A 25,775-nucleotide genomic window follows, 5' to 3' on the forward strand; every position below is an offset into this window, starting at 1 on the left:
TTGAAATTAAAATTTCGCCACCTTTTGCAAATGACAAACTGTTTCTTTGCTTATCAAAAGCTTAGATTATCAACGTAATTAAAACCCGGTGGACAAGCTCCTGGTTGTGTACAAGAAAAAAAACCTTTAAATTATTTTACACATAACTGATTGCAATAAAGGAATAGATCTGTGTGTCATTCTGGCGAAACGAAAACCTCGTAGTCGCCTTCAACAACTTCAGGCATTAACAGCAGAAGCCTTGTTGCATCTTGTTCTCTTCGCAAGCATCTAAATTGGTAAAGGTAAGAAAATAGCAATTCCACTGAACAAAATATACTGAAACAGTCTGTTTTATTTCTTCACCAAAGTAAAGTCACACATCTCAAGTTACATTTAACAAAAAAGTGAAAAGTAATGAAAAATAGCCAAAAAGCGCCAAAATAGAGAAGCATTTAAACCTTCCAAATTCCTGCGTCATTCATTTTGAGATGAAATAAAAAGTTTTCATTTATGAGATTTCATATTCAAATTTTCTCTTTCCTTTGCCATGAAGTCAAGAGTGACGTCATCTCCAATCAGCAAAAAGGGCGCCCAGTGTTTGATGTCGCAGAACTTGTCTGATTCTCTGAGGCTTTTCATGGCCAGGTTCAGTGACTCGCTTGCTGGTTTACCTCCTGCAAGTTGTTGATAAAAGTGTTTCATGAACTCAAGAGTAGCCTCGTCATCAATCGCCCACAGGGACACCACAATAGACCGAGCACCAGCCCCCATAAAAGCACGCGCAAGGCCAACCACACCTTCAGCCTTGATCTCGCCCCGGCCGCTGTGGCAGCAACTAAGCACAACAAGTTTGGCCCGAAGTTGAGCATTCAACACATCTCCAATTGTTAAAATGTAATCCTCCTCCGTTGGCACAGTAGATATTCGGTGTGGGTCAGGTGTAAGAGCAATTTCCCCAGTTTCCATACATCCGTGTGCCGCAAAGTGAACTAGGGAAACGGAACTGAGTCTTTTCAACACCTCACGTTTCGTGGCCTGACTGCCAGTGATTGGCGTGATATTCAAAATTTTTCCGATCATTTCTACTTCTTTTTTAGCATACTGAAGCTGCTCGAAGACTTTCTTTCCCTTGCTGTTAGTAACCTCGGATAGCCACGGATCTCCTGCAAGTAACGCACCACTGCTTTTATGATAATCATCTGGGCAATTGGCAATGAGTCTAAGACTTTCTAACGATGGAGCGACTCGGATTGTGAACGATTCACTCAGGTATTTAGAATTACCATCCTTCAATGCAGCGTAAGGAGCAATCCACAGGGGTCCATCAGGAATAATGAGTAGCTCATCCCCTTCAATCAAGTCAGCCACCGGCTTCATAACGATATCATACAAAGTGCTCAAGCATCCGTCTTGTTGGATGTGAGGTTGAGGGTTGGCTTCTTTGGTTTTCTCATCCACTTTTGAACGGCCCTCCCTCAAAGCATCTAAAGATCGATTCTCGCATCTCACATTAGAACGAAAATCAAGTTGTGTATAGACACCGAGCATGAACGACTCAAAGGACAGGCTAGATCCACTATTCTCTGAAACAAAACCTTGGAGTTTACTTTGCCTTAACTGAACTTGTTTTCCTTCGGACACAACCCAAAGATGGACGTTAGCTTTGTCCACTGCCTGAAAGACAGTGTTTGATGGAACGTTTTTTAAAACTGCGCAATCTTTATCTTCTTCCTTGTGGTGACTTGTTCCACCACAAAACCTGGATTCCATGAGGTCGGTCAGGGCTTGAGCTCGTCCTTTCTCAGCAATAAATAAGGCTTCATCTACATTACCTTGTTTTACGAGAACTCTCCACAAACCCGTATACGCCACTTGATGCTGATTTCGAAAATTAACTTTCCACTCATCTTTAGATATTAGAAGTACTCTCAAGGAATTGAATAAGTTTATGCTAGCTTGGTAATGTTCAACGGCTTTTGGCAGTCCACCTTGCAACTCAAAAACCCATCCTAATGAACAGTAAGCCGTTGCCTCCATGGATTTGTCTCCTACTTCTTTAGCTACTATAAGATGTAGGTTGTGGTACTCTATGCCTTTTTTGAAATCACCCAGACGGTCATAAGCATTGCCAAGATTGCCATAAGCACCACCCTCCCCATGTTTGTTTCCTACTTCTTTAGCTATTTTAAGACATAGGTTGTGGTACTCTATGGCTTTTTTGAAATCACCCAGACGGTGAAAAGCACTGCCAACATTGCCATAAGCAACACCCTCCCCATGCTTGTCTCCTACTTCTTTAGCTATTTTAAGATTTAGGTTGTGGTACTCTATGGCTTTTTTGACATCACCCAGACAGTGAAAAGCATTGCCAAGATTGCCATAAGCGTTACCCTCCCCATGCTTGTCTCCTACTTCTTTAGCTATTTTAAGATGTAGGTTGTGGTACTCTATGGCTTTTTTGAAATCACCCAGACTGTGATAAGCATTGCCAAGATTTCCATAAGCGTTACCCTCCCCATGCTTGTCTCCTACTTCTTTAGCTATTTTAAGATGTAGGTTGTGGTACTCTATGGCTTTTTTGAAATCAGCCAGACAGTCATAAACATTGCCAAGATTGCCATAAGTGGCACCCTCCCCATGCTTGTCTCCTACTTCTTTAGCTATTTTAAGATGTAGGTTGTAGTACTCTATGGCTTTTTTGAAATCACCCAGACTAAAATAAGCATTGCCAAGATTGCCATAAGCAAGACCCTCCCCATGCTTGTCTTCTACTTCTTTAGCTATTTTAAGATGTAGGTTGTGGTACTCTATAGCTTTTTTGAAATCACCCAGATGGTCATGAACATTGCCAAGATTGCCATAAGCAACACCCTCCCCTTGCTTGTCTCCTACTTCTTTAGCTATTTTAAGATATAGGTTGTAGTACTCTATGGCTTTTTTGAAATCACCCAGACGGTCATAAGCATTGCCAAGATTGCAATAAGCAACACCCTCCCCATGCTTGTCTCCTACTTCTTTAGCTATTTTAAGATGTAGGTTGTGGTACTCTATGGCTTTTTTTAAATCACCCAGACTAAAATAAGCATTGCCAAGATTGCCATAAGCAACACCCTTTCCATTTTTGTCTCCTACTTCTTTAGCTATTTGAAGATGTAGGTTGTGGTACTCTATGGCTTTTTTGAAATCACCCAGGCGGTCATAAGCATTGCCAAGATTGCCATAAGCAACACCCTCCCCATGCTTGTCACCTACTTCTTTAGCTATTTTAAGACGTAGGTTGTGGTACTCTATGGCTTTTTTGAAATCACCCAGACTAAAATAAGCATTGCCGAGATTGCCATAAGAAACACCCTCCCCATACTTGTCTCTTACTTCTTTAGCTATTTTAAGATGTAGGTTGTGGTACTCTATAGCTTTTTTGAAATCACCCAGACGGTGATAAGCATTGCCAAGATTGCCATAAGCACCACCCTCCCCATGCTTGTCTCCTACTTCTTTAGCTTTTTTAAGATGTAGGTTCTGGTACTCTATGGCTTTTTTTCCCCGATTATAGAGATCTATGACTTTCTTGACATCACCTGAACTTGCACTACCGTGGTCATGACTGATAGGATCTTTTTCCTCCATGGATTTATCTCTCACTTCACTGACAGACTGAAGTCTCAATGACAAGAAGATCCTATTGTTTTTGTCAATCTTTTTTATGTTAAGGGTTAGAAATGTGGAAAAAACAAAAAAGATTATGTTTCTGATCATATTGATATGTAATAGTCCATTTTAACATTTTCGTGCTTGGTTCCCAAACCTCTGAACAAGAGCGATGATTAAGGGTGACCTTGTTATGATAAAAACATTGCTGCCTTTTAAATGCAAACTACTTTGTTATTATCGTTTCTAGATACTGGTCTCAATCACAACAAGGTCACCTTCAGCCTCACTCCAAATCAAAGGCTTGGCAACTAAGTACACAACTATAAAATGGCCCATTAGGAGGGCTTTGCATGAAAGGTAGAGGATTTATCAACATTCAGTCTTAAAGTAAGTTATGAAGTAAATCTACGCTTCAAAAAATGTTTTTTTTTCTGTGTGCAGCCTCAAAATTTAACGCACAATATCTAGATTTAATCCCTAGTTTCCAAAAACTGAGCAGCACTTGCTCAATTTTTAAATTAATATAGCTTTAATATCTGACAAATGTTTTACAGCAGTGGAAGAAATGAGTCTATAACACAAATACATGTCTTTTTTATTTTTATTTGGAAAGGAAAGCACAACGAAAGTTTCTGAGTCTCTAAGTAGTGGATAAATGTCGAAGGGAAGAAAATCTGCATAGGATATGTAAACATTACCGAGCTTTTTGTTCTGGCTTGTTTTAGAGAGATCATCTACCCAAGCACCATGTATAAACTGGATAAAATTTAGTCTTCTAACCCTTTAACTCCCGTGAGTGACCAAAAGAGAATTTCTCCTTACAATAGCAATACAATATCAATCAGATAAGTGTTGAGAGTAAAAAAGATATATCAATTTAAAAATAGTTAGTTGATGCAATACTGAATTCTCTCTACTAACATTACAAGAATTGTATGGTTGACAGTAAGGATAATTACAAATTTGGTCTGGGAAATTAAAGGGTTATGTAAACTAATGTACCAGTTATTGGCATGGATAGTAGAACTAAGTCAAATTGGCTAAAAGGAGTAATTTCATTAATAAGTCATGAGGTAATAACTTCTCCTATGTTTTTAATCACACACACACTTAAAGTATATGAGCTGACAAGTTCCCATCATAATTGATACCCTTCTTTGTATTTTCTCCCTTGAAACATCAAATTATGGAAACTTTTTTCCATTATACCCACGGTGAAAAATGAAAGATTCCTTCAAAGGATACAGCTAGTCCCTTATCACACCAAGTGATTGCTTCTTCAAATCTCTTCAATTCAACACAAGCAGTGGCTCCTGTAGGCAACAACACAAAGAAGTATATTATTATTGTAGCTCAATTCTGAGAAAAGAACCTGAAACCATTGAAATCATTACAGACCAGAAGAAAAAAAAAAGACAAAACAAAACAATACAAAAAAACTAAACGGAAAAGAATAAACAGGCCCTATTAGGTTTCAGTTAGATTTATTTAGCCTTGCAAACAACTGAAACTTCTAAGAACACTTAAATTAGGATCAACAACTCCCACAAAAACACTAAAAGTTAGGTAAGTCCTGATCCTTCTTTTTAAAACAGCTAGATAGTGACTTCAGAGCGTGTCCACGAGAGCACCGGGCAGTCGTGCTACATGCCATCTCACCGATTTCAATGAAACTTTGTCAGTTTAAAGGGTCTACCCCAAAACTCCAAAAAACAGCCTGATTTCTGTTTTGGTTCTTTCCAGGGGGAGATAGACCACCCCCCGCTTTTTCTTGGTTTTCACCAAGGAAATCGCTTCAAATAGGTAAAATGTATGAAGCTCTCACTGCGATGGTATTTAACCGATTACTTTGAAGATTTGCACACATATTTTAACATCCTTAATTAATGGCCGCCGCGAGTATCAGTCAGTTTGATCGACGGCTTGTCAATCAACAGAGGCAAATATACGATGGTGTTTTTAGACTTTTTGATTCATCTAAATATTTGACAACTTTGAGGTCAAATATCACCCGTTGCCAGAAAGCTACAACACTAATCTTAATTACCCTTTACAACCCATCATTTCATCTCTGAAAATCATCAAAAAAATCTTTGGGCACTATCGTATTTTTGTCTTGGATGCCTTTTAAAATCTGCGACTGTGACAAGTTTCTCTCAACTACACCTGTCACGCAATTCTTGCTCTAGGCGGTCACTTGACAAAATAAACCTACATTTTTTAGCTCTTTATACATGATGATTGCTCAAGAAAGGTGAAAAATGTGAAAAACTTTCAAGATAATTTGTAGGAATGGCAAATTTCACGTTTAGAGAGATGCATGTTGACGGAAGATCAGTGGAAAAATCGTAGCGTTTCTTTCTTCAGTCGTTTATTACTTTGAAGATTTGCTAAAATCAGGACATAGGGCTCTTGTACAGAACAAAACATTCATTAGCCTATACTTTGATCGTCTATTATCATTATCGCACAGTTTACAATAAGGAAACTTTAACAGGAGAGGAGATTTTAAGGTCACATGTCGCCTGCTTGTTGACGTACAAGTTCCGAGTGTAACAACTTCGGCTTTTCCATACCGCGAATGACGGGAAACTCTGCCCCCCTTATTTGTTAGGAATTATAAGAAAGTTCGCATATAACGCGCGCTGTCATTGGTTGAAAGAACGTGCTCTATGAGAGTATAGAGCATAGAGCTGAGCTAGAGCTGTCACGCCATCTGCCAATTGTACTATGTTCGACCTTTTCCGGGACTTCTTTCCAGCTTTTTTCCGATAATTGGAATTTCGAAATTGAAGCGAGCCGGCAAGTAGCAACAGAAGAATCAAACAAAGATTTGTAGACATACCAGGCGCCGTAATTTACGTGTGTAAGCCGCTTCCTGCGTGCTTTATAACAGAACAGAGCACAGTCAAGGCTTCTCTATTTGTTAAATATCAATACCCCATAAATTCATTAACTACGCCGTGCTTCCAGAAAATAAGACTGGAAAATGTTTTTTCCACTTTCCACCATCAAGAAATTCCACGTATAGGAATAGTATTTGTAGGGTCACTGCGTGACCTTTTATGAGAAGTAAAAATTGTTGTTTTTTTTTTTCAAGAAGACACTTCTAAAAAGTTCCTAATCTTCCAAATATCATCTGCATTTGCTATTATTTTCGCTGATTGTCATGGCCTTTCCTGCGTGCACGTGCGAGCTAGTTCATATACAGGACTCTTTCGAGTTTCTCTGGCTGGCGTCGGGCTTATGTGTGTAGGTCTGGTTCAAAAGATATCTGCACGCTGCAACACGGGTTCCTATGTTTTCTCCCTTTTCTTTACTTGTATTTTCATTCCCTTACTTGCATTATCACACATTTATGTTTTTTTATTCCCTCAGCACGTTCCCTCAGATTTGGAAGTAGGCCATGAAAAGTCAATATTGACCAGAACTGAAATCTTTTTCTATCATCATTTGTTTCGGAGAACCCCCGTCATTTGTGACTTTATTTCTCAAGAAAATGTGTTTTTATTTGCTATTTATTTCCATTAGAACATGAAACTAGGTCCTGATAAGTTTTTTTGTCTCGTGACTCCCAAAAACTGTGTTTGCGACAACATCAATTGAGAAATCAAAGGCAATTACGCCTGAGAAATTCGCTTCTAGTCTTCTACCCGCAGAAGGCAACTCCATATAATGACACGTTCTAAGACCTCTGTAAACTAGAGACATTGGGTGATGTTGAGGAGTGAAATATTTACACTAAATCTGTGACCCTTAAACGGATCACGTACTCGTACATGTAACGTCCGGAAAATGTCACGCATGTATAACACCGTAGGCGCACCTGGCGTATTCTATCCACTGACCTCAATAGTAAAGAGATAACTTATTTACTATTTGTATATGGGCAAGCTTATTTACCCTGCTTGAAAAAAATCCTTGATGAAGTCTCCTATTGTCAGACGAAACGCGTAGGAGATAAATACAAGTTTTTACTTTCTCAGTTGGTGCAGTGATGCTCATTAGTTTGTTCCGTCAAAAATGCTTTTAATGTGAAGTCACGTCGACCTCGACAGAAAAACTAAGCTCACCCTGTCATAATCAATGGTTTGATACCGTAAGTACCAATTTAGGTAATTTTGGGCTTTGATCACAATGATGAAAAAAATGTGTGTTTCCTCACGCTCGCCACGTTTATTCTTTGGAAAATTTTTTTTACTGGAGGGCGATGTCGCTTAGCTTGGCGCGTCTTGACTCTGGCCGACGAAAATTATCGAGGTGAACTCCATGAAATTCGAGTCAAATGTTTTAAAAACTTTGTCTACCCTTGATTCGCACGCAGAAAAAAAAGGCAAATCCCGAACGGTATTTCAAAACACTTTATTCATTGGTCAGTTAATGAACTGTTTCATAGCAGCCCGAGGAAAAAGAAAAATTGAAACAACCGGCGTATCGATCAAATGAATTCCAATCTTTTCAACAAGGAGTTGGTAAGTTCATTTTTCCTAGTAAATTTAAGTGGGGGTCATTTTTTTGTGAAAGCCGATCAAAGATAGACATCTCTGAAACGTCTCTAAAACTCTTTTTAAAAAGAGCGTACACTTCCGGTAATATTTTCCTCCTTCTCGCAACAGCGCAACAGACATTGTTAATCCTATGTAGTGTAGGTGCATCAGTTGTATTACGTCTTCATAGTGATGCCATATAAGAAATCGAGTGTCTAAAAAGCCCTCAATTCAATCTAACACTCGAATTGATAAAGTCAAGATGGTGCAGTTGTCTTGTTCATTTGCAACTAACTGTAGAATCAAATGTTACTTTTCTCGCGCTGGCCAGGGACGGCAACAGCTCATACCTCTAAATTCGTGGGTATACAGCTTAAAAAAAAAAACATTTGAGAGACGGTGAAGTATCCCAAACATGCGTTTCGTCCGAGATGGAGCTTATTCTAGCGCGTATTGGCTTATTTGGAGATTACGAAGGCCGCGATTTCACGATGTACCTCTGACTTAAGAACTGCGACAAGTTTATAGCGCAGACCAACGTGCACAGATTTCTGAACGCGGGTCATCGCGAGAGCTATACCCAATCCGTCATAGACGGAAAAAGAAAGCGAGATATTCTTGCTTTATCAAGAAAGGTGAAAACATTATTACACGTTTCGTAGCGTTTCTTTCTTCAGTCGTTTATTACTTTGAAGATTTGCTAAAATCAGCAGATATGGCTTTTGTACGGCAAAAAACATTCATTAGTCTATAATATGATTGTTAATCATCATCATTGCTCATTTTAGGAGATTTTAAAGTCATACTGCGTGTTGGTTGATATTATTACATGTTCCAGTGTACTACAGCTTCGGCTTTTACAGACGAGAAATTCTGCGCTCTCGCTCGAGAGCAAATATCAATACTTCTATCGGACTGAGAACTGTGCCTCTATCCCGAAAATAAAATTAAAATAGTGTTGTCGTTGTCACTTACCGCCATCGAACATTTCCATGCAGAACTCCGCTAAGCTAACATTTGTTGTGTGACCCGAAGACTCTTAGTAGGAATTATTCAAGCGCGTTGTTCATGCTGTCTGCTAGACAGTCGGCTGACCGAACAAGGCAGAAGATAAGGAGAGACCTTGCAAAATTTAGACGAAAGACTGCAGGAGAGGGTAAAGCTGCTATTAAGTTAAAAAAAAAGACATTTGCATCTCACTTTTCTCTCATATTTATTGTCTTTGCTCACGAAAACAACTGGCTATGTCTTGGGATTTCATCAAGGGAAAATTTGCAGGAAGGCTACTCGTCAAATTACCGCTCAGATTCTTATTTAAAAATTTTACAAGTCACGCAATTAAACGCCGGCAACACTCGATCTAGAGAGATGTAGATTTATGTGCAGTAATAGAATGCTTGAAAAAAATATGCAGATATTTTACGATCCAAGCAGGCAAATAATCATAGAGATCTGCAGATTATTCTGAAATTGTTATCTAGCAGACAGCATGAACAACGCGCTTGAATAATTCCTACTAAGAGTCTTCGAGTCACACAACAGATGTTAGCTTAGCGGAGTTCTGCATGGAAATGTTCGATGGCGGTAAGTGACAACGACAACACACACTCGTTTACATGCATCTCTCTAAACGTGAAATTTTCCATTCCTAGCAAAAATCTCGAAAGTTTTTCACATTTTCACCTTTCTTGATCAATCATCTTGTATAAAGAGCTAAAAAATGTAGGTTTATTTTGTCCAGTGACCTCCTAGAGCAAGAATTGCGTGACAGGTGTAGTTGAAAGAAACTTGTCACAGTCGCAGATTTTAAAAGGCATCCAAGACAAAAATACGGTAGTGCCCAAAGATTTTTTTGATGATTTTCAGAGATGAAATGATGGGTTATAAAGGGAAATTAGGAATAGTGTGGTAGCTTTCTGGCAACGGGAGATATTTGACCTCAGAGTTGTCAACTATTTGGATGAATCGAAAAGTCTAAAACCAAAGTCGTATATTTGCCTCTTTTGATTGACAAGCAGTCGATCAAACTGACTGATACTCGCAGCAGACATTAACTAAGGATGTAAAAATATATGTGCAAATCCTTAAAGTAATCGGTTAGATACCATCGCCGTGAGAGCTTCATACATTTTACCTATTTGAAGCGATTTCCTTGGTGAAAACCAAGAAAAACCGGGGGTGATCTATCTCCCCCCGGAAGAACCAAAACAGAAACCAGTTTGTCTCTTTGAGTTTTGGGGTAGACCCTTTAAACTGCCAAAGTTTCGTTGAAATCGGTGAGATGGCTTGTAGCACGACTGCCCGGTGCTCTCGTGGACACGCTCTTAACATATCTGACACCTGTGACTCATTGGACTTAAGGAACTAAAATATTCATGCTGAAATTTTGCTTTGCACTCCACATTGAGTTCTTCATCCCGTTCAAAATAATATTCTTATCATGATTAACGGAAAGTAATGGCGTAGCAGTCAAGAGCTGGATTCAAATGTACATCAGGGTGGTCTCGACCTCTTAATTAAAGTCAATTGAGACAAGATTGAACTCCATTTAACCTCATTTAACCTTAGAGTGTTGAGTTCTTTTGTTATTATTATTATTATAGCACAGCTAACATATCTAACCTCTCACAATTGCCTTAAGGAAAGTTGGATTTAACTCAATAACTGCTTCTGCATCCCTTAGTGAATCCTGGTGATTTCCTGTTATTGAAATAAATATATCTGATTAGCCATACATGTTGCAAACCAACTACCATTACTATAATTTTGGGAAAAACTTGTGATGCTCATTGATATCTGGGGTAAGAGGTTACTTCTTTGTATATTTGAGAGGCCAAGATAAGATCTAAATTTTTCCAGGCATGTATTCAAAATTATAACCTTTTTCAGAAAACTACTACTGACAACTCAATAGCTTCAAAATAGAAAAAAAATGTATATTAAAGCTCTCATCATCTTACCAAGTTTAGAATGTGCAATAGCCCTGTTGTTGTGCAGTTTGGCCTTCAGTTCTTTCTTATTGCAGTTCATTTTAATTCCTTTGGTGTAAAAATGAATAGCATTGACGAAATCTCCTTTCTTGAAGGCCTCATTACCCTCATTCCTATAAACATCAGCTGTGGCTGCAAAGAAAAAATAAAAAATAATTTGTGTCAAAGTCTGTGGTTGTAGTTAATAATTACCTGTGGTTGTAGTTAATTAGTGCATAAGTAGAGCTGCCAAGATCTGGAGATTTAAAATCTGCAGAATTTTCCTTTAGTGCCAGCTGCCACTTTTGCACCTGCCTGACTTGACCCATCCCCTGAAAAGCTTGGAGTAATACTGCTAAATCATTCACTAAGCTCATGAGAATAAAGGAAATGATCACCAACCTAAGAAGCATTGATCTTCAAATGAATTCTCTTTTTCAGTACCACAAGAAACATACAAAGAATAGTATGGAGAATATGGATACTGATGTTAGGGTGTCAAGGGTTAAACACCTCCATATTCAATGATATAACACTTGCACTCTACTGGAAATTGGTTGCTTAGGGGAAGTTGAAACTTTCAATTTAATGTTGCATAATATAATGGAAAGATGATGATGATGATGATGGTACTTATGATGCAAACTTACAAAATGAATGTTATATGATGATCAAATAAAGTCTTTACTTATTATAACTTTGTATCCTTGCTTTGAACTTTGAGAAAAGAAAATAACAAATATGTCATAGATCCTCTCAGTCAATGAACAGCATATTGTAATCATAGAAGAGAGTCATGACTGGCCAAACATCCTTTAAGGTGGTCATGCAGTGTATTAATATCATTCTCCACATCTACTTACATTCTTAAAACTGGTGGAATATAAAATGTTTGAACACTGACTGAAGCCAAAGTTTAACCTAGCTCACCTCGTAAAGTGTCCTCATCAAAATCTGGAGCATTTTCTTTGTCAGGTAAGTCTTCATTTTCAGATGGAACCCTAATTGAACTTCTTTCTTTAGCCATAGCAACTGTAAGGGGATGCTTCTTTCAAAAAAGTTGCTGTTTTAAGTCATCCTGGCCTAAAAAAAAGATGGTTGCAAATGACAAAAAAATTAGTTCAACATATTACCCAATTGTAAACTAATTATTTTTTCCCTCCTGAGAATGGGAGGGGTACATAGAGACAAAATCACAAGGAATTAATATTAATAGCATATTTAAAGCAGTGAAAGAACAAAAGATATATGTACTGAAGAAAACAAGCATTAATATTTAAATAAACAGTAATTCACTTCTCATTACAATAAATTTCAAGATTTACCAAAGACATTCCTATGCAATTGACTGAAATAAATTGGGCAAAAATCAACATCTGTGAGTTTCAAGTTTATATAATTTGTAACAGTAGCAATTTAAACCATTTAAACTAAGAGGTGGTAGGTAGTTAGGTCACATCTGGATTTGAAAAGTGGCCCGTCCAGGGCCTGAGCTTTACTTAATCCTGGTTTCCTTACATGAAGCAACTGGGAGTATTACTACCCAACCCTGGACAGGATGCAAGTCCATTCCACTGTCATCTCCCCCCCCTTTCACCCCCCCTTGCATTTTGTCAGGTTTCCCTAACTAATTTTTGCTACCCATTTATACTCCTGGGTGGAGACAGACACTGTAAGAGTAAAGTGTTTTGCATAAGAACACAATACATTGACTGGAACCCAGACCTCTTGACCCTGAGTCCAGCACAGGCCAGGCTACAAATGCAGACCTCTTGAGCGTGCGTCCACCTCACTAATCATAAGCCCACCATGTTTCCGCAAGAGGAGAGAGTTTATACTGAATCATTTCTCATAAGAAACAAATTTTACAACACCAAAGTAAAATTTTCATATTTGATTTTTCAATAGGGATTACTGCTCAAAACTTATAAAAGATGTATCTCATTTATTCAATTTCCTACAGTTGAGCTGATGCCCATATTTGTATAGGTGATTGTTACTTCAACTGTTTCACTTCATCATAGGAAAAACAGTGAAATATTTACATTTATGCATGCTGATGTATGTTGAAATGGATTTCAATTTGGTACAGGAGCTGACATTTTTGCTTTATTAGTATACGTATATTTAACTAATTGTTTTTGCAGTTTTCCATATTTACATTGTCTGTGCACAAAATTAATTTGTCTTTGATGCTAACTTTAATTCTCCTAATAATCATGACTGGTTGTTTTTTAAATATCAAATAATCTTTGCTGGCTGTCTTCATGTACAAAAAAATTTAATAAATGTGGAGTAACAAGGAAGTCAATTGAACTGGAATTCAAAATAGCCTGTAAGTGTATATCGCTTTTACAAAAACCACTACAAACTTCTATATAACCAGCTGATTGCCAGGGCTTTACAGAGGTATATTGGCCCAAGGTTGTAACAGAAAAGGAATGACATGGTGCCAATATTCCCCAGAACCCCTCAAGAGAGCAAGGTAATTGTCATGCACCAACGTCACTTGGACTAAACTAGTTTACAATGAATTTACATGTTTTATAATTTTCTGTATGGTGCAATGATGGTCTATGTGGCAAAATCCTGACCAAGTAAGAACCAATCAGAACTTTACATTTATCCCAAGACTACCTTCCCATATAACAACATAAATTATCAACAAACACATACTTGGATGCATGCAGCCTCATGCAGAACTAAACCAGTTTTGATAAAAAAAAACAATTGATCGGAAACATTCAGTTGATATGATTATTGATTGATCGTATGTTGATTAGCAGATGACAAAAGGTAAAACTTCACTCAGACACTAATCAATCATTACCAGTTGATGAATTGGATTCCTAAAACTCGAATGCAGTTAATTGAAAGCACTCTTGCAGTTAATAACTAGCTGAATTTGAAGAAAAATCAACTTGTCTCAATATTTAACAAGGAAATCAGTATAACAGTACAGTTTGGAAGGACAATCTAAGCTGTCTATCGAAAAGAAAAAATCACTTTTAAACTACAGTATAAAATGATAAACATAAACACATGAAATACGCTGAAAATGTTTATCGCTTTTTGATCAAATGCATCGTAAATACGGGAGCAAATTAAGTTAATACGTACATAAGCCCGACATGAAAGCTAGTGCCAAACACGATTGTGTACATGCTCCGCATGACACGCAAACGAAACTGAAAGTGTTGCGATCAAAAGGGCTTGCACTGAATCAAATCGATAATTTGGATATCCTTTGTAACTCTCCCGAATTACTTATTTTGTCCAAGGTAAATGCCAAGCATTGCTTGCGAATTTTTGTGAATTCGACAGCTGTAACTTGTTCAAACAAGCTCAGCTTAATAAGCTTGTAACTAACACGAAGCGGCAATACAATTAATACACGCCAGAATAAAGTAAAAGTTGGCAATCATCGTCACTTAACTGCAGGAACGTCTTTCATTGTCGGAAATCAGAGAAAGTTCGGAAAGATGAGGAACATTTGAAGGAGGAAATCTCAACTAAAAAAAATTTAAAATAAAAGTATTTACCTTACACTCAATAATCTGATACAACCATGCGTTCTTACCTCTGTCACGGAAATGGAAGGCACCTTTGACTATTTTACGACCTTGCTTCCTCAGTCCGTCATGAAAATGTTTCAAAGTCACTAAGACAGAGAACGTACTAAGAAAGACTCGAAAGCTATGTCATGGAACGGAGAATTGCAACGGCGCGTTGTGAAAATGAAACAGGGAGTTCCTTGGCCCATAAATCTGTGCAAGCTTGAAGCCGGAAATTCTCCGACTGAATTTGAAAGAAGAGCCCACATAAGGGCGGCTGTCATCGCCAAAAATACAAAAATAGAATTGGTTTGTAATAACAGATAGAGTCTAATTGTCTTTTGGAGAACGATTTATCTTATCCTAAGAGATTTATTTAAAATACAAATGGACAAGTCGCATTTGGTGAAATGAAATATTCAAACAAAAAATGGTTTATACAATTGAGGAGCTGTGTAGCCACCCTTCTTGAACTGATTCAATAAAAACATGACTGGCCAAGTGTTAACTGAAATGGTTCAATGTCGTAATGACAAACGGTTCAGCTAACTGTACTTTGGTTCAGTAAGTTGACAAAAACGGTTCAGAGTGGTGTGAAATGGCCCAGGTTATGGGCAAATGGTTAATCGTAGCCGCAATGGTTTAGTATCGCATCAATCTACTCACCGTAAAGTAAAATGGTTTAGCGTGACCCCAAATGGTTTAGCGTGACGACAAATGGTTTCCTACAAACCGAAATGGTTTCGTGTTACAGCGGTTGGCGCAGTTGGTTTACGCCGTAACCGCCAAATATACAAAAGTGAAACGGAAAAGTCAAGCTTGAAATTGAATAGGATAAGAATCTCAATGGCACCTCAAAACTATAAAAACTATATAGTTTTTAGGCGCCCTTTAGTTGTAGTTTCGTCGTCTTAAAACCATGAATCGCTTTATCACGTTTCCCAGCTATGGTTCTTACTGTCTAAACGGTAAATGTGCCGTCGCGTAAAATGATGCATTTTATCTGAATTTTTGTTATTCCTTTTGTTCCGAAATATCATTTACTTACTGATATTGCGGCAAGATGATGAGGGTATAAATTTATTCGTTAACAAACTAAATTAGACAAATGTGAAAAAGGTTATTACCGGAGTGAGGCTCTTTGACTCCAGTGGACCACAGGCGGCCCAAGCTCCAGCTGTGAGATGATCATCTTGCGCAATAACAGTCATGGCGGAATTATAAGAGTTTCTATGGGCATATTTACAACCGCCCTCAGGAATTAAAAAAAAACCGTTAAATTCTCAAAAAAAATACCTCACCTTACTTCCACAGTGTATCATTTGTTATCTGACCGCTTACTTTGATGAAAAGAGCCCATTTTAGCGAGTTGTTCATTTCGAGGTTTTCAACGTACATAAGAAAAGCCCATTAGGCTTTTCTTATGAACGTTGAAAACGTCGAAATAAACAACTCGCTAAAATGCGTCCTTTTCATCAAAGTAAGCGGTCATATAACAAGCGTTACGCTGTAGAAGTAAGGTGAGGTATTTTTTTTTGAGAATTTGACGTATTATTTTATTCCTTAGGGCGGCCGTAAATATTCCCATACAAACTCTTATAATTCCACCATAACTGTTATTGCGCAAGATGATCATCTCACAGCTGGAGCTGGGGCCGCCTGCGAGTGGACAAGGACGACGAGGCTAAAGATTTAATTTTTTCCTGTGGTGACCGTCGAGTGGACGGCGTGGCGAATACCTCGTTCTGGCGAATTTCGCGCCAAGTTCGAACTGAATGACGTAGGTTGTGACGTCAGACCCCACATAGATTATTTCATTTCAAGCTTGACTTTCCTATTTCCCTTTTGTATTTTTGGCGGTTACGGCGTAAACCAACTGTTGTAACACTAAACCATTTCGGTTTGTACTAAACCATTTGTCATCACGCTAAAGCATTTGAGGTCACGCTAAACCATTTCACTTTACGGTGAGGAGATTGATTCGATACTAAACCACTGCGGCCTACGATTAACCATTTGCCGATAACTTAAGCCATTTCATACTACTCTGAACCGTTTGCGTCAAGTCACTAAAGTACAGTTAGCTGAACCGTTTCTCATTTCGACACTGAACCATTTCAGTTAACACTTGGCCACTCGTGTTTTTCTTGAATCAGTTCAACAAGGTTGGCTACACAGCTCCTGAATTGTATTAACATTTTTGTTTGAATATTTCATTTCACCAAAGGCGACTTGTCCATTTGTATTTGAAATAAATCTCTTAAGATAAGATCAAGCGTTCTCCGAAAGACAATAAGACTAATTACCAACCAATTATATTTTTGTATTTTTGGCGGTGACGGCTGCCCATTGTTGTAAATTAGAAATCCTACAGCTAAACTTTTGAGGCTATAACTTACTATCTAGGAAAAAAATTATGACCCAAGATGAAGAAGACTCGATAGAAATGAATAGGTTGATGACAAGGCGAGGGTGAGAAGAAGAACCAAAGTCACGAATGAAGGAACAAACATGAGCTGATATAGAATTGCCTTGTGACCGGGGAACTGTAGAGCATTCCGAAAAGCAACAACTGAGCCAGCGGTGAAAATACACAGCGAAGCCAGCCACACTATTGTTAGCTATTCTGAAAAAGGGAAAGCGGCATTTTATTGCACTGATATGCGGTGGATTGGACCCTGATGCAAGCAACATCACGAATCATGTTCGGATGTGCTCTAACTAGTTGCCATAGCAACAACAAACTGAAGACCACTAGATAACAGGAATTTCGTTGTCTTGGCCAGATTAGTATTATTTTGGCTGATTTCCGTATCTGTAGCTGATCTATTTCGGGGCAGGCTGTCATGGTGGTAACGCCAAAACCACCTGTAGAAGAAAAAATATAAGATAAATTGAGAGGTTGCTTGAGTCAATTTTTGTGGGGCATCTGCCGTTGGCCTTTCAGAACCGCTACCCTATCATAGTCTATTCTGTGGCTAATTATCGACCCCATCTTAGTCACTTTTGGTAATACGCTCTTCTAACGACCTTCTAACTGCGAACTTTCCGTCATTTAATCCCTACTTTCTTAGACTTGTCTTACCCCCAAAATTTCGAAAATGTGCGACCCCATCATTGTAATTAACTCTGTTGAAAATGTTATAGTCAATAGTCAGTTCGGTCGTGATCGTGACCTATAACTAGGAAGCACACTCCACGGGGTGGTCATACATGCAGCTGTGCCTCTGGTACGGTCTACATACAGCCGGAATACACAGTGCATGTTCTTGTAGTAAAGTAACTGAAGCTTAAAGCGAACCTCGTAAGTAGTATTCATTAACATCCTGAGTAATTCCTTTGTCAGCTGTTTCAACGTCCACAAATTGGAACTTCAGTTGAAATCCTCTCCATAGCCACTAAAGATGTGAAGAAATGTTTGCTACTAAATTTCTGTCTTAACGCTATCATATAAAAAGATGACTACAACAGGTAGCAGAAGCCATCAACTCAACTTAGCCTGAATTACATTTAATATATATGCTCTCGACAAATGGGGTTAAAAACAGAAAAAAGCAGCATTAGGGTCTCAATGCGTGACTTTTGTCACGAAGCATCTCCATTCCTACGAGTTCTCGCGTGGTCTCGATATCGAGTCACGCACTCCTTAAAAACAGACATTCTAAAGCAGATATTTATTTTACGAAACTCTTTTCAACTCGCATTTACTTTTGTTTTTCACAAGTTTCTTTGCGGAACTTTATTGTTTCTTGCATGACAAGACGGATAATGCGTGCACTGTAAGTACCTCCTGTTGTCCCATACAAAGCCTTAGAAAAGTTTTCTAAGGCTTTGTATGGGACAGCGGGAGGTACTTACAGTGCACGCGTTTTCCGTCCTGTCATGTTAATGCAGTGACAGACTGTCACGCACTAACGTAGACACCACTATTCCACTAAAATATTCACTAACATACAACTAGCGGCGTGTTGATTTGGTGTTGCACTCAGGCGGAAATTATTTGGCTGCGTTTAAAGACTAATCTTTCGCCGTTTAGAACAGACTGATGGAAATATAGACTCCCCGTTAGCAAAGAAATTTTAGATTAGATTAAAACCTTTCCAAATTTCGTGCGTGGGAATCGATGACACACGCCCGAGATTCTCCTGACTGACACGAACACTCATGGTGCCACTTGGAGTTAGGCGCTTTTCAAGTTGAAAGCCGTTCACTGCAACGATTTGCACTATAAATATGTGCATTGAGGATGCGCAAAACCTTTGAATCAAACTCACCTTTTATTGGTTTAAACACTAAATTATTTGCGTTTGAACGTGTACGTAACAAAAAGAGCAAGGAAATAAAAATATAATGAGTCTCAGTAAAAAAAAAATGAAATGAAATTGATATATTAGGATTTAAACCCGTTTACATGTTAAGGGAAACATCTATGAAGTAACTAAAATTTTCGCTTGAGACACGAAAACACGAATATTATGTCATGTGCTTTTTTAACCAGAGAGATGGGGAACGGGCTATTTACAATTGGTTAGAGCCATTTTCTCGGTCGTTCGCTTAGATAGAAGGTAATAGAATTCCTAATAGTGCATTTCGACTGCGTGTCTTGAAACCAAAGCCAAAGTTAGTACATCGGCCAATCAGAGGAGAGGAAATTACCTCAAAGAATAGATACGAATTCAAAGTAAAACCAAGCACAACTGCAAAGGTCGTGGAAACACGCGAGGGTACGAGTCGCAATTGGGTTTAATTAATAAACTCGCCATCTCTGTGTCTTCACGTCAAACGAGTCACGACTGCGCTGGAAAATGCTGCGTTCTCTTTGAACGACGTTATGTTATGCCGATCAAGGTTACTCAGGGGTAAATATTGTTGTATAGAGCTGTATAGTAATGTAAACTGCAGTAGCGAGAAGTATAATGCTATCTAGGGGTAGATATTGTTGTATAGCGCTGTATCGTGATGTAGAGTGCAGAAGAAGAAAGTATAGTGGTATCTAGGGGTACATATTGTTGTATAGCGCTGTATAGTGATGTAAACTGCAGTACCGAGAAGTATAATGCTATCTAGGGGTAGATATTGTTGTATAGCGCTGTATCGTGATGCAGAGTGCAAAAGAGGAAAGTATAGTGGTATCTAGGAGTACATATTGTTGTATAACGCTGTATAGTGATGTAAACTGCAGAAGAGAGAAGTATAGTACTATCTAGGGGTACTTGTTGCTTTTTATGATCCATCAAATATTTTTGCTCGCGCGCAATTGGTGTAAATGCAGCAAGTGACTAAATATCCCCCAGCTAATACTGGGTGATATCCGAGAATATCACGCAAGCGATATTCACCAATTTGCAAACCTTACGTCTACCTCGATAAGTCTTCGTTTCAAATTTAATTCAATTCAGTGAGCTGTTCATAGAGATTCTTTCACGAGCGTTGCAAAATAATTGAAGGATAAAAATCACAATAGCCTCTATTTTGCACCAAAATATGTTCGGATATTTGTCATTGGACATTGTCCCTCGAAGCTCACAGTTTTGGCATCTTGGAATAGATAATGTCCGCGGACAAATATCCATAAGTATTTCCGTGCCAAATTGGAGCAATAATTTATAGAGCGCTGTATGCTGAAAAAAAATTCAGTAGAGGGAAGCATAGTACTATTTAGGGGTTCATATTGTTGTGATGCGCTGCACAGTTACTTCATTTTACGGATTTACAGTGCTACTCAGGGGTATAATGTTGTATTGTGCTGTATAATTTTAAAAGTTGCAATAAAGGGATGTATAGTGCTATTTAGGGGAGGAGGAGAGGGGCATATAGGCGTACGTATTCGAGGAGTTTGTTCTACAACGTAAGGAGACATGGAGTCCAATAATCAACGGAACGTGTTTGCTCCTAATGAATCTCTCGGGCTGTTATCGACTAACTCTTAGGAAGCATTACAATAACTTAACCTTTCTTGATTATTGTCTTGTAAAAACACTTTTTCAAGGTCCTCTCTGCGTCTACATCCAAGATGACGGTTACCGACTCGGAGAAGTCTTTGGATTAGCCTGCTGCCATCTTGGACTCGCGATGTAGGTGGACCCTGGGCGAGAGTTTGATCCATTCCCAATCAGTGATAGAAGAAGCCTTAATTTGGATATCAAAGGACTCGTTTCCAACAAAATGCATCGATTATGTCGCAGAGACATGGAGGGAGCTCTTTCGTTTTATAGCTGCTACTGTGATGAGGGGACCGAGGAGAGCAAACACTGGCAAGTGAGACTTAAAATTGAGACCCCCTGTGGACTGGGAATGAGTCGAAAGGAAAACTAAGATTTTACTAGACATGATGCTAAGAGGACAGCATTCTAAAGTGAACAAAATAAGCATAATAACAACTTCTCTGAGGAAGTAAGAAGGTATATGAGTTGCAAGAGACCTGACGTTGCGCGAGGATTGAGACGAATGAAAACTGAAACAGACAAGGAGAAAGTCGCGTCTAATGAGGCGCGTAGAAGAATAAAGTTGAGGGCGATGAAAGAAGTGCGTGTAAAAATGGGAATAAAGGAAAAGTACGATGAAAAAAAGGGAAGGAAGAAAAGGAAGGAGAAAAAACAGATGCACAAATGTGAAAAGGTGTAAAAAGGTAAAAAGGGCGCACACAGGTAACAGTAAGAACACGTCCGTCGGCATTCAAAATCGTGTGACAATATGGAGAACGGTAGACAGTGAAAGAGACACAATCGAAGAGTCGACGAGCGTTTGTTAAGTGGGTGGGGGCTTGAAACATGGAATGTCAGTACACTGTCAGCTGCAATGATTATCAACTTGACGCGCGCGGGTCAAAACAAGCATTGAAGTCCTCGAATCCTTAGAATATGGAGACAGACAATGAAAACAAACGCAGTTTTTGTATTTTATACACTCTATTTCTCTTACACAAAAAAGTAAAAAAAAGTACAATACAAACTGCATTAAATTGTTCAAGGCATTAAGTAAAGTACGCGCTAAACGGAGACACTAAAATGAACCCATTTATTCCCAAGATTGGTCATAACTTAAATTCTCCTCACAAAATTAATGCACCGACAAACATGGTGTCAATAAGAATTAGAGAAAATCTAAACTAGCGGATTATTTTTCACTAGAAACGTTATGTTTCATCGAATTCTCAGAATGAAGCAACAAAGAAACACATTCTTATCAGTTGGGAGAATTTTTCTTCACAACTTGGGAGTTAATGAGTCAATGAATAAAAACTTAGGTAAATGAACAAATAGCTTCAACTTTAAATACAAATAGCATCAAAACAATTCACACCAAATACACTGATATTATAAAAAGAATGTTTAGTCGAAATTGTCCCAGCTTGTTTTTAAAATCCTACGTTACATCATATTCAACCATGTGCAAGGTTAACTATTACATTTTATATCAGCATATACCAATGGTAGTTATGAAAATCTGTCAAAAATTAACATTGATTTGACAAAAAATTCTTTTAAAACAGCTGTGATACAGTATACCTTAAACTTTTGACCACATAACGGGTTCTAATTACAAAGCGTGCTCTGAATACCTAAGTATAAATTCTTAGATCTAAGAAAGATATCATCAGACATCTCCAAATTATACTAAAGTAAATTTAAAGCCCTGAAAAAAATTTGAACAGGAAATATTCAAAAAAATGCAAGTTTTATCCTGAAGCCCTGAACCTTTTTAACTACGGCCTAGATTTACATTTATTCATGAACATTTTCACCAAAATAATTCCCATTGAGGACTACATGGCTTACTTCAAGTATTTCCCTAATTTATTGGCGTAAATATTTTCCTAATGAAAACAGCAAATTCCATGTTACCTACATTAAAAGTCACAGCAATGGAAACTTCAGTTAAAGTAAACTCTGCTTCGCTATTTCCTTGTTTAGATTGCATAGACAAGTTGTCTCTGTCGTCGTTCTCTAAAACAAACTGATGAGCGTGAAATGTGATCATCGCAGTAAATTTTCCAATTTAAGGTGGCAGTTAACCCTAAATCAGTATAATCAGATAAAAATTCATAATTTATTTTAGAATTGACCAAACTTAATAAAACTTGGCAAATGGAAGCTGCATCAACAGCAGCATCAATAAATGTACTTTCTATGTCGCAACAACCTGTTGTTTCCATAGCAACTCCGATAAACAAATGAGAAGGTTGTGCCTTAAGACATGTATTTCTCAAGGAATATTCACTTATTTGACTCAAAAATTGCTGGAAATTATCAAAACACAGTGCTCTATGCAATGAATTACTAACTTTTTGTTTCTTAAAAATCCTCGCCATTTAAGGCTTGGCATATTTGTTTCCATAGCAACAATGATCGAAAGCGACAAATTCAAAAAATTATAATTCATTGCATAGAACATCACTCCAGGAACAAGCCCTAGAAATTTTGTATAATATAGGTAAATAGCAAACCAACTATGCCTGTTTTAGTACTCAGTGTGTAAAGAAATGCTAATTGAAGAAAATGCAAGACAAAGTTCAACACATAGTGATAGAGCACTAAAATGATTCCAACAAAACACTAAGCATAGTCTTAATGGATACAAGTGGTCTAGCATGTCCACATTTGATGTGTGAATGTTTTCTCAACCAAATAGGGCACAGACTGGTTTGAATAGATTACTTTTGCTCAGTTCTTTCTTTAGCTACAAATTCCACATCCGGGACAACAAATACAATGTCAAGTCCACTTGATGAAGATGGAGCAGGCAAAGCTACTGTTGACTTCTTTTTCTTAGGAGGATTTTTCTTTTTCTTTCTTCCTTCTGTCTCTGGTTTGAAACTTGTGCCAAATGCTTCAGCCTGATAAGCCAACTAGTCAGCCTTTGAATTTTTCATAGACCGAATGGTCTGTCGCCGCTTTCGATATTTTGAGCTGATCTTGTGAGCAGCTGAGGCAATTCTCTCCTGGTCCTCCTTCTTCAATGCTTTTAACATATTCCTGCCGGGAGAGATTCCACAGGATTCCAGAAGGGATGCTTTACTTGCAGCTCCTGTGTTAAACACCCCAACAGTCTCACAAACTGCAACGACAACTCGTCTCTTTCCACAATAACGGCTCTTGGGGCATCTTGACCATAACTGTCCATTAATGCTCTCATTTCGATTCTGGGTTTGTCCCTGCAAACACCTCTTCAATAAATCATCATTAGTAAGCCTAATGAAAATTGGCTTCAGTTCATCAATAAAAACACAAGGAAGGCAGTTGTCCTCTTTATATTCTTCTGGAACCATCAATCTCCACCACGCATTCTTCATCTTCATGGGAAGCTAGTTGTCTTAGCCTTTCTGCTGCTTCACACATTAATGTCTCAGCATTACTCACAGCTAATTTTTCAACTTGCTTCATGTGCTGATTATAGGCCTTCTTGGTAACTGGAGGTGGAAGTTCCATTCTAGCACAAAACTTTGCCAGGCCAGCACGACCCCATTGGTGAGATGAAAGCACAGACCTTCGGTTCACTTCATGTGGCCCACCACCCTTGCCACCTAGTCTGGTACTTGTATTCAGAGGAGTTATGATACCACAATACGAGCATTTCAAATACATCAATTCAGCAAGGCCATTTCTACTAGCGCTATCTTGAAATAGCTGCAGTTTTGACTTTGAATTTCGGCACGAGCTGCAAATAGCTGATACAGCAAAGCACTCTGATAGTAGCTTCGCATCTTGTAGCTTGAAGCCATGTGCCTCCTCGTGAACACAAATTTCTGCTGAGCTACTTTGAGAACGAGTGGTAACTGCTTCTTGGCGATCGAAGTTCTCAAAAGAACTGTTCATAAGTTTCAATTCCGACATATTTTTCGGCGCAGTACGGTCTAGAAAGTCATCGTACTCACTTTGAGCCTTGGACGTGCTCGGTTGTGGCTCCACGTGTGATTCCACGCTGGTGTCATTTCTGTCATTTTCCTCGGCTTCCATTCGCACTTCCCACGCTTTTTTCCCGTGAAAACCTTTCCTTTTCTTCCTTCGACACGATCTAAACTTCCCTTTTCTCTTATTACCGGTTTCTCCCTCGACTTCCATTGACAAATTTAAAATTGCACAACCTTGACAATATGAACACTCTAGCACTCGCTCGCAATACTCGGTGAGAAAATCGACCGGAATACGCGCAAAGGGTTCTGGGCTGGAAAATTTGGACTAAGTCACGGAGTATAGGACTTATGGATTACGGGAGAACAAATTTGGATCGTTTCTCGAAAAACCCAAACCTGTAGGCCCCATAGCAACCAAAATCAACAAAGTGTAAACAATGGTAACTAAGGCTGTTTTTAATGAGTTCCATTGATTAAAAATCAATTTTTAGGCGGGATTTTCAAAAATATTGTAAAACGCTCTCGGAACTAAAAAGCCAATATTATGAACTTCCTTCTAAGCCTTCCTTTCAAATTTGACCGGAGTTAACATTTTTTTCGAATTTTAGGGTTAACTGCCTCCTTAAGCAATTGGAAAGAAGAAGCCTGAAAAAAATCAGGGCTTCAACGGGATTCGAACCCGTGCGTGCCCTCCGCGATACCGATGCGATGCTCTACCAACTGAGTTATGAAGCCACACATTGGGAGCGAGGTCAATTTATTGAGTTCATATCTTCCCGTGCAGTGAAATGATGTGAAGTTTATATGAAATAATTCATATTTGTACTGCGGTTGTAGATGAAAGTGAAATGTGATCATCGCAGTAAATTTTCCAATTTAAGCAATTGGAAAGAAGAAGCCTGAAAAAAATCAGGGCTTTTTCAGGCTTCTTCTTTCCAATTGCTTAAATTGGAAAATTTACTGCGATGATCACATTTCACTTTCATCTACAACCGCAGTACAAATATGAATTATTTCATATAAACTTCACATCATTTCACTGCACGGGAAGATATGAACTCAATAAATTGACCTCGCTCCCAATGTGTGGCTTCATAGCTCAGTTGGTAGAGCATCGCACCGGTATCGCGAAGGTCACGGGTTTGAATCCCGTTGAAGCCCTGATTTTTTTCAGGCTTCTTCTTTCCAATTGCTTAAATTGGAAAATTTACTGCGATGATCACATTTCACTTTCATCTACAACCGCAGTACAAATATGAATTATTTCATATAAACTTCA

The 25,775-nt window shown here is 38.4% G+C and overlaps 1 protein-coding gene and 1 pseudogene across 2 annotated transcripts; both read right to left on the reverse strand.

Annotated features, from left to right (window-relative positions):
• Positions 1-465: 465 nt before the first annotated feature.
• Positions 466-15,001, reverse strand: LOC149038127 (uncharacterized). Its single transcript, XM_089187180.1, has 6 exons — positions 14,670-15,001; positions 12,020-12,172; positions 11,081-11,242; positions 10,743-10,820; positions 4,879-4,946; positions 466-3,678 (listed from the first exon to the last, which is right to left on the reverse strand). The coding sequence occupies exons 2-6, from the start codon at positions 12,114-12,116 to the stop codon at positions 487-489; spliced, it is 3,597 nt and encodes a 1,198-aa protein (XP_089043306.1). The 5' UTR covers positions 12,117-12,172; positions 14,670-15,001; the 3' UTR covers positions 466-486.
• Positions 15,002-22,673: 7,672 nt separating this feature from the next.
• Positions 22,674-25,122, reverse strand: LOC149038128 (uncharacterized; annotated as a pseudogene). Its single transcript, XR_016180925.1, has one exon. The product of XR_016180925.1 is annotated as an uncharacterized LOC149038128 (transcript).
• Between the last annotated feature and the right edge of the window lie 653 nt (positions 25,123-25,775).

This window comes from Pocillopora damicornis, chromosome 11 (assembly GCF_964200805.1).
Source record: "Pocillopora damicornis chromosome 11, jaPocDami1.2, whole genome shotgun sequence".
NCBI lineage: Eukaryota > Metazoa > Cnidaria > Anthozoa > Scleractinia > Pocilloporidae > Pocillopora > Pocillopora damicornis.

Bases quoted from the DNA above. Each gene is read 5' to 3' on its own strand.
- LOC149038127 (XM_089187180.1), bottom strand. From the start codon at position 12,116: ATGGCTAAAGAAAGAAGTTCAATTAGGGTTCCATCTGAAAATGAAGAC. The intron at 11,243-12,019 runs GTGAGCTAGGTT...TTTTCTTTGCAG, and splicing joins TGATGAGGACACTTTACGAG to CCACAGCTGATGTTTATAGG. The intron at 3,679-4,878 runs GTATCCTTTGAA...AACATAAAAAAG, and splicing joins GGTGTGATAAGGGACTAGCT to ATTGACAAAAACAATAGGAT.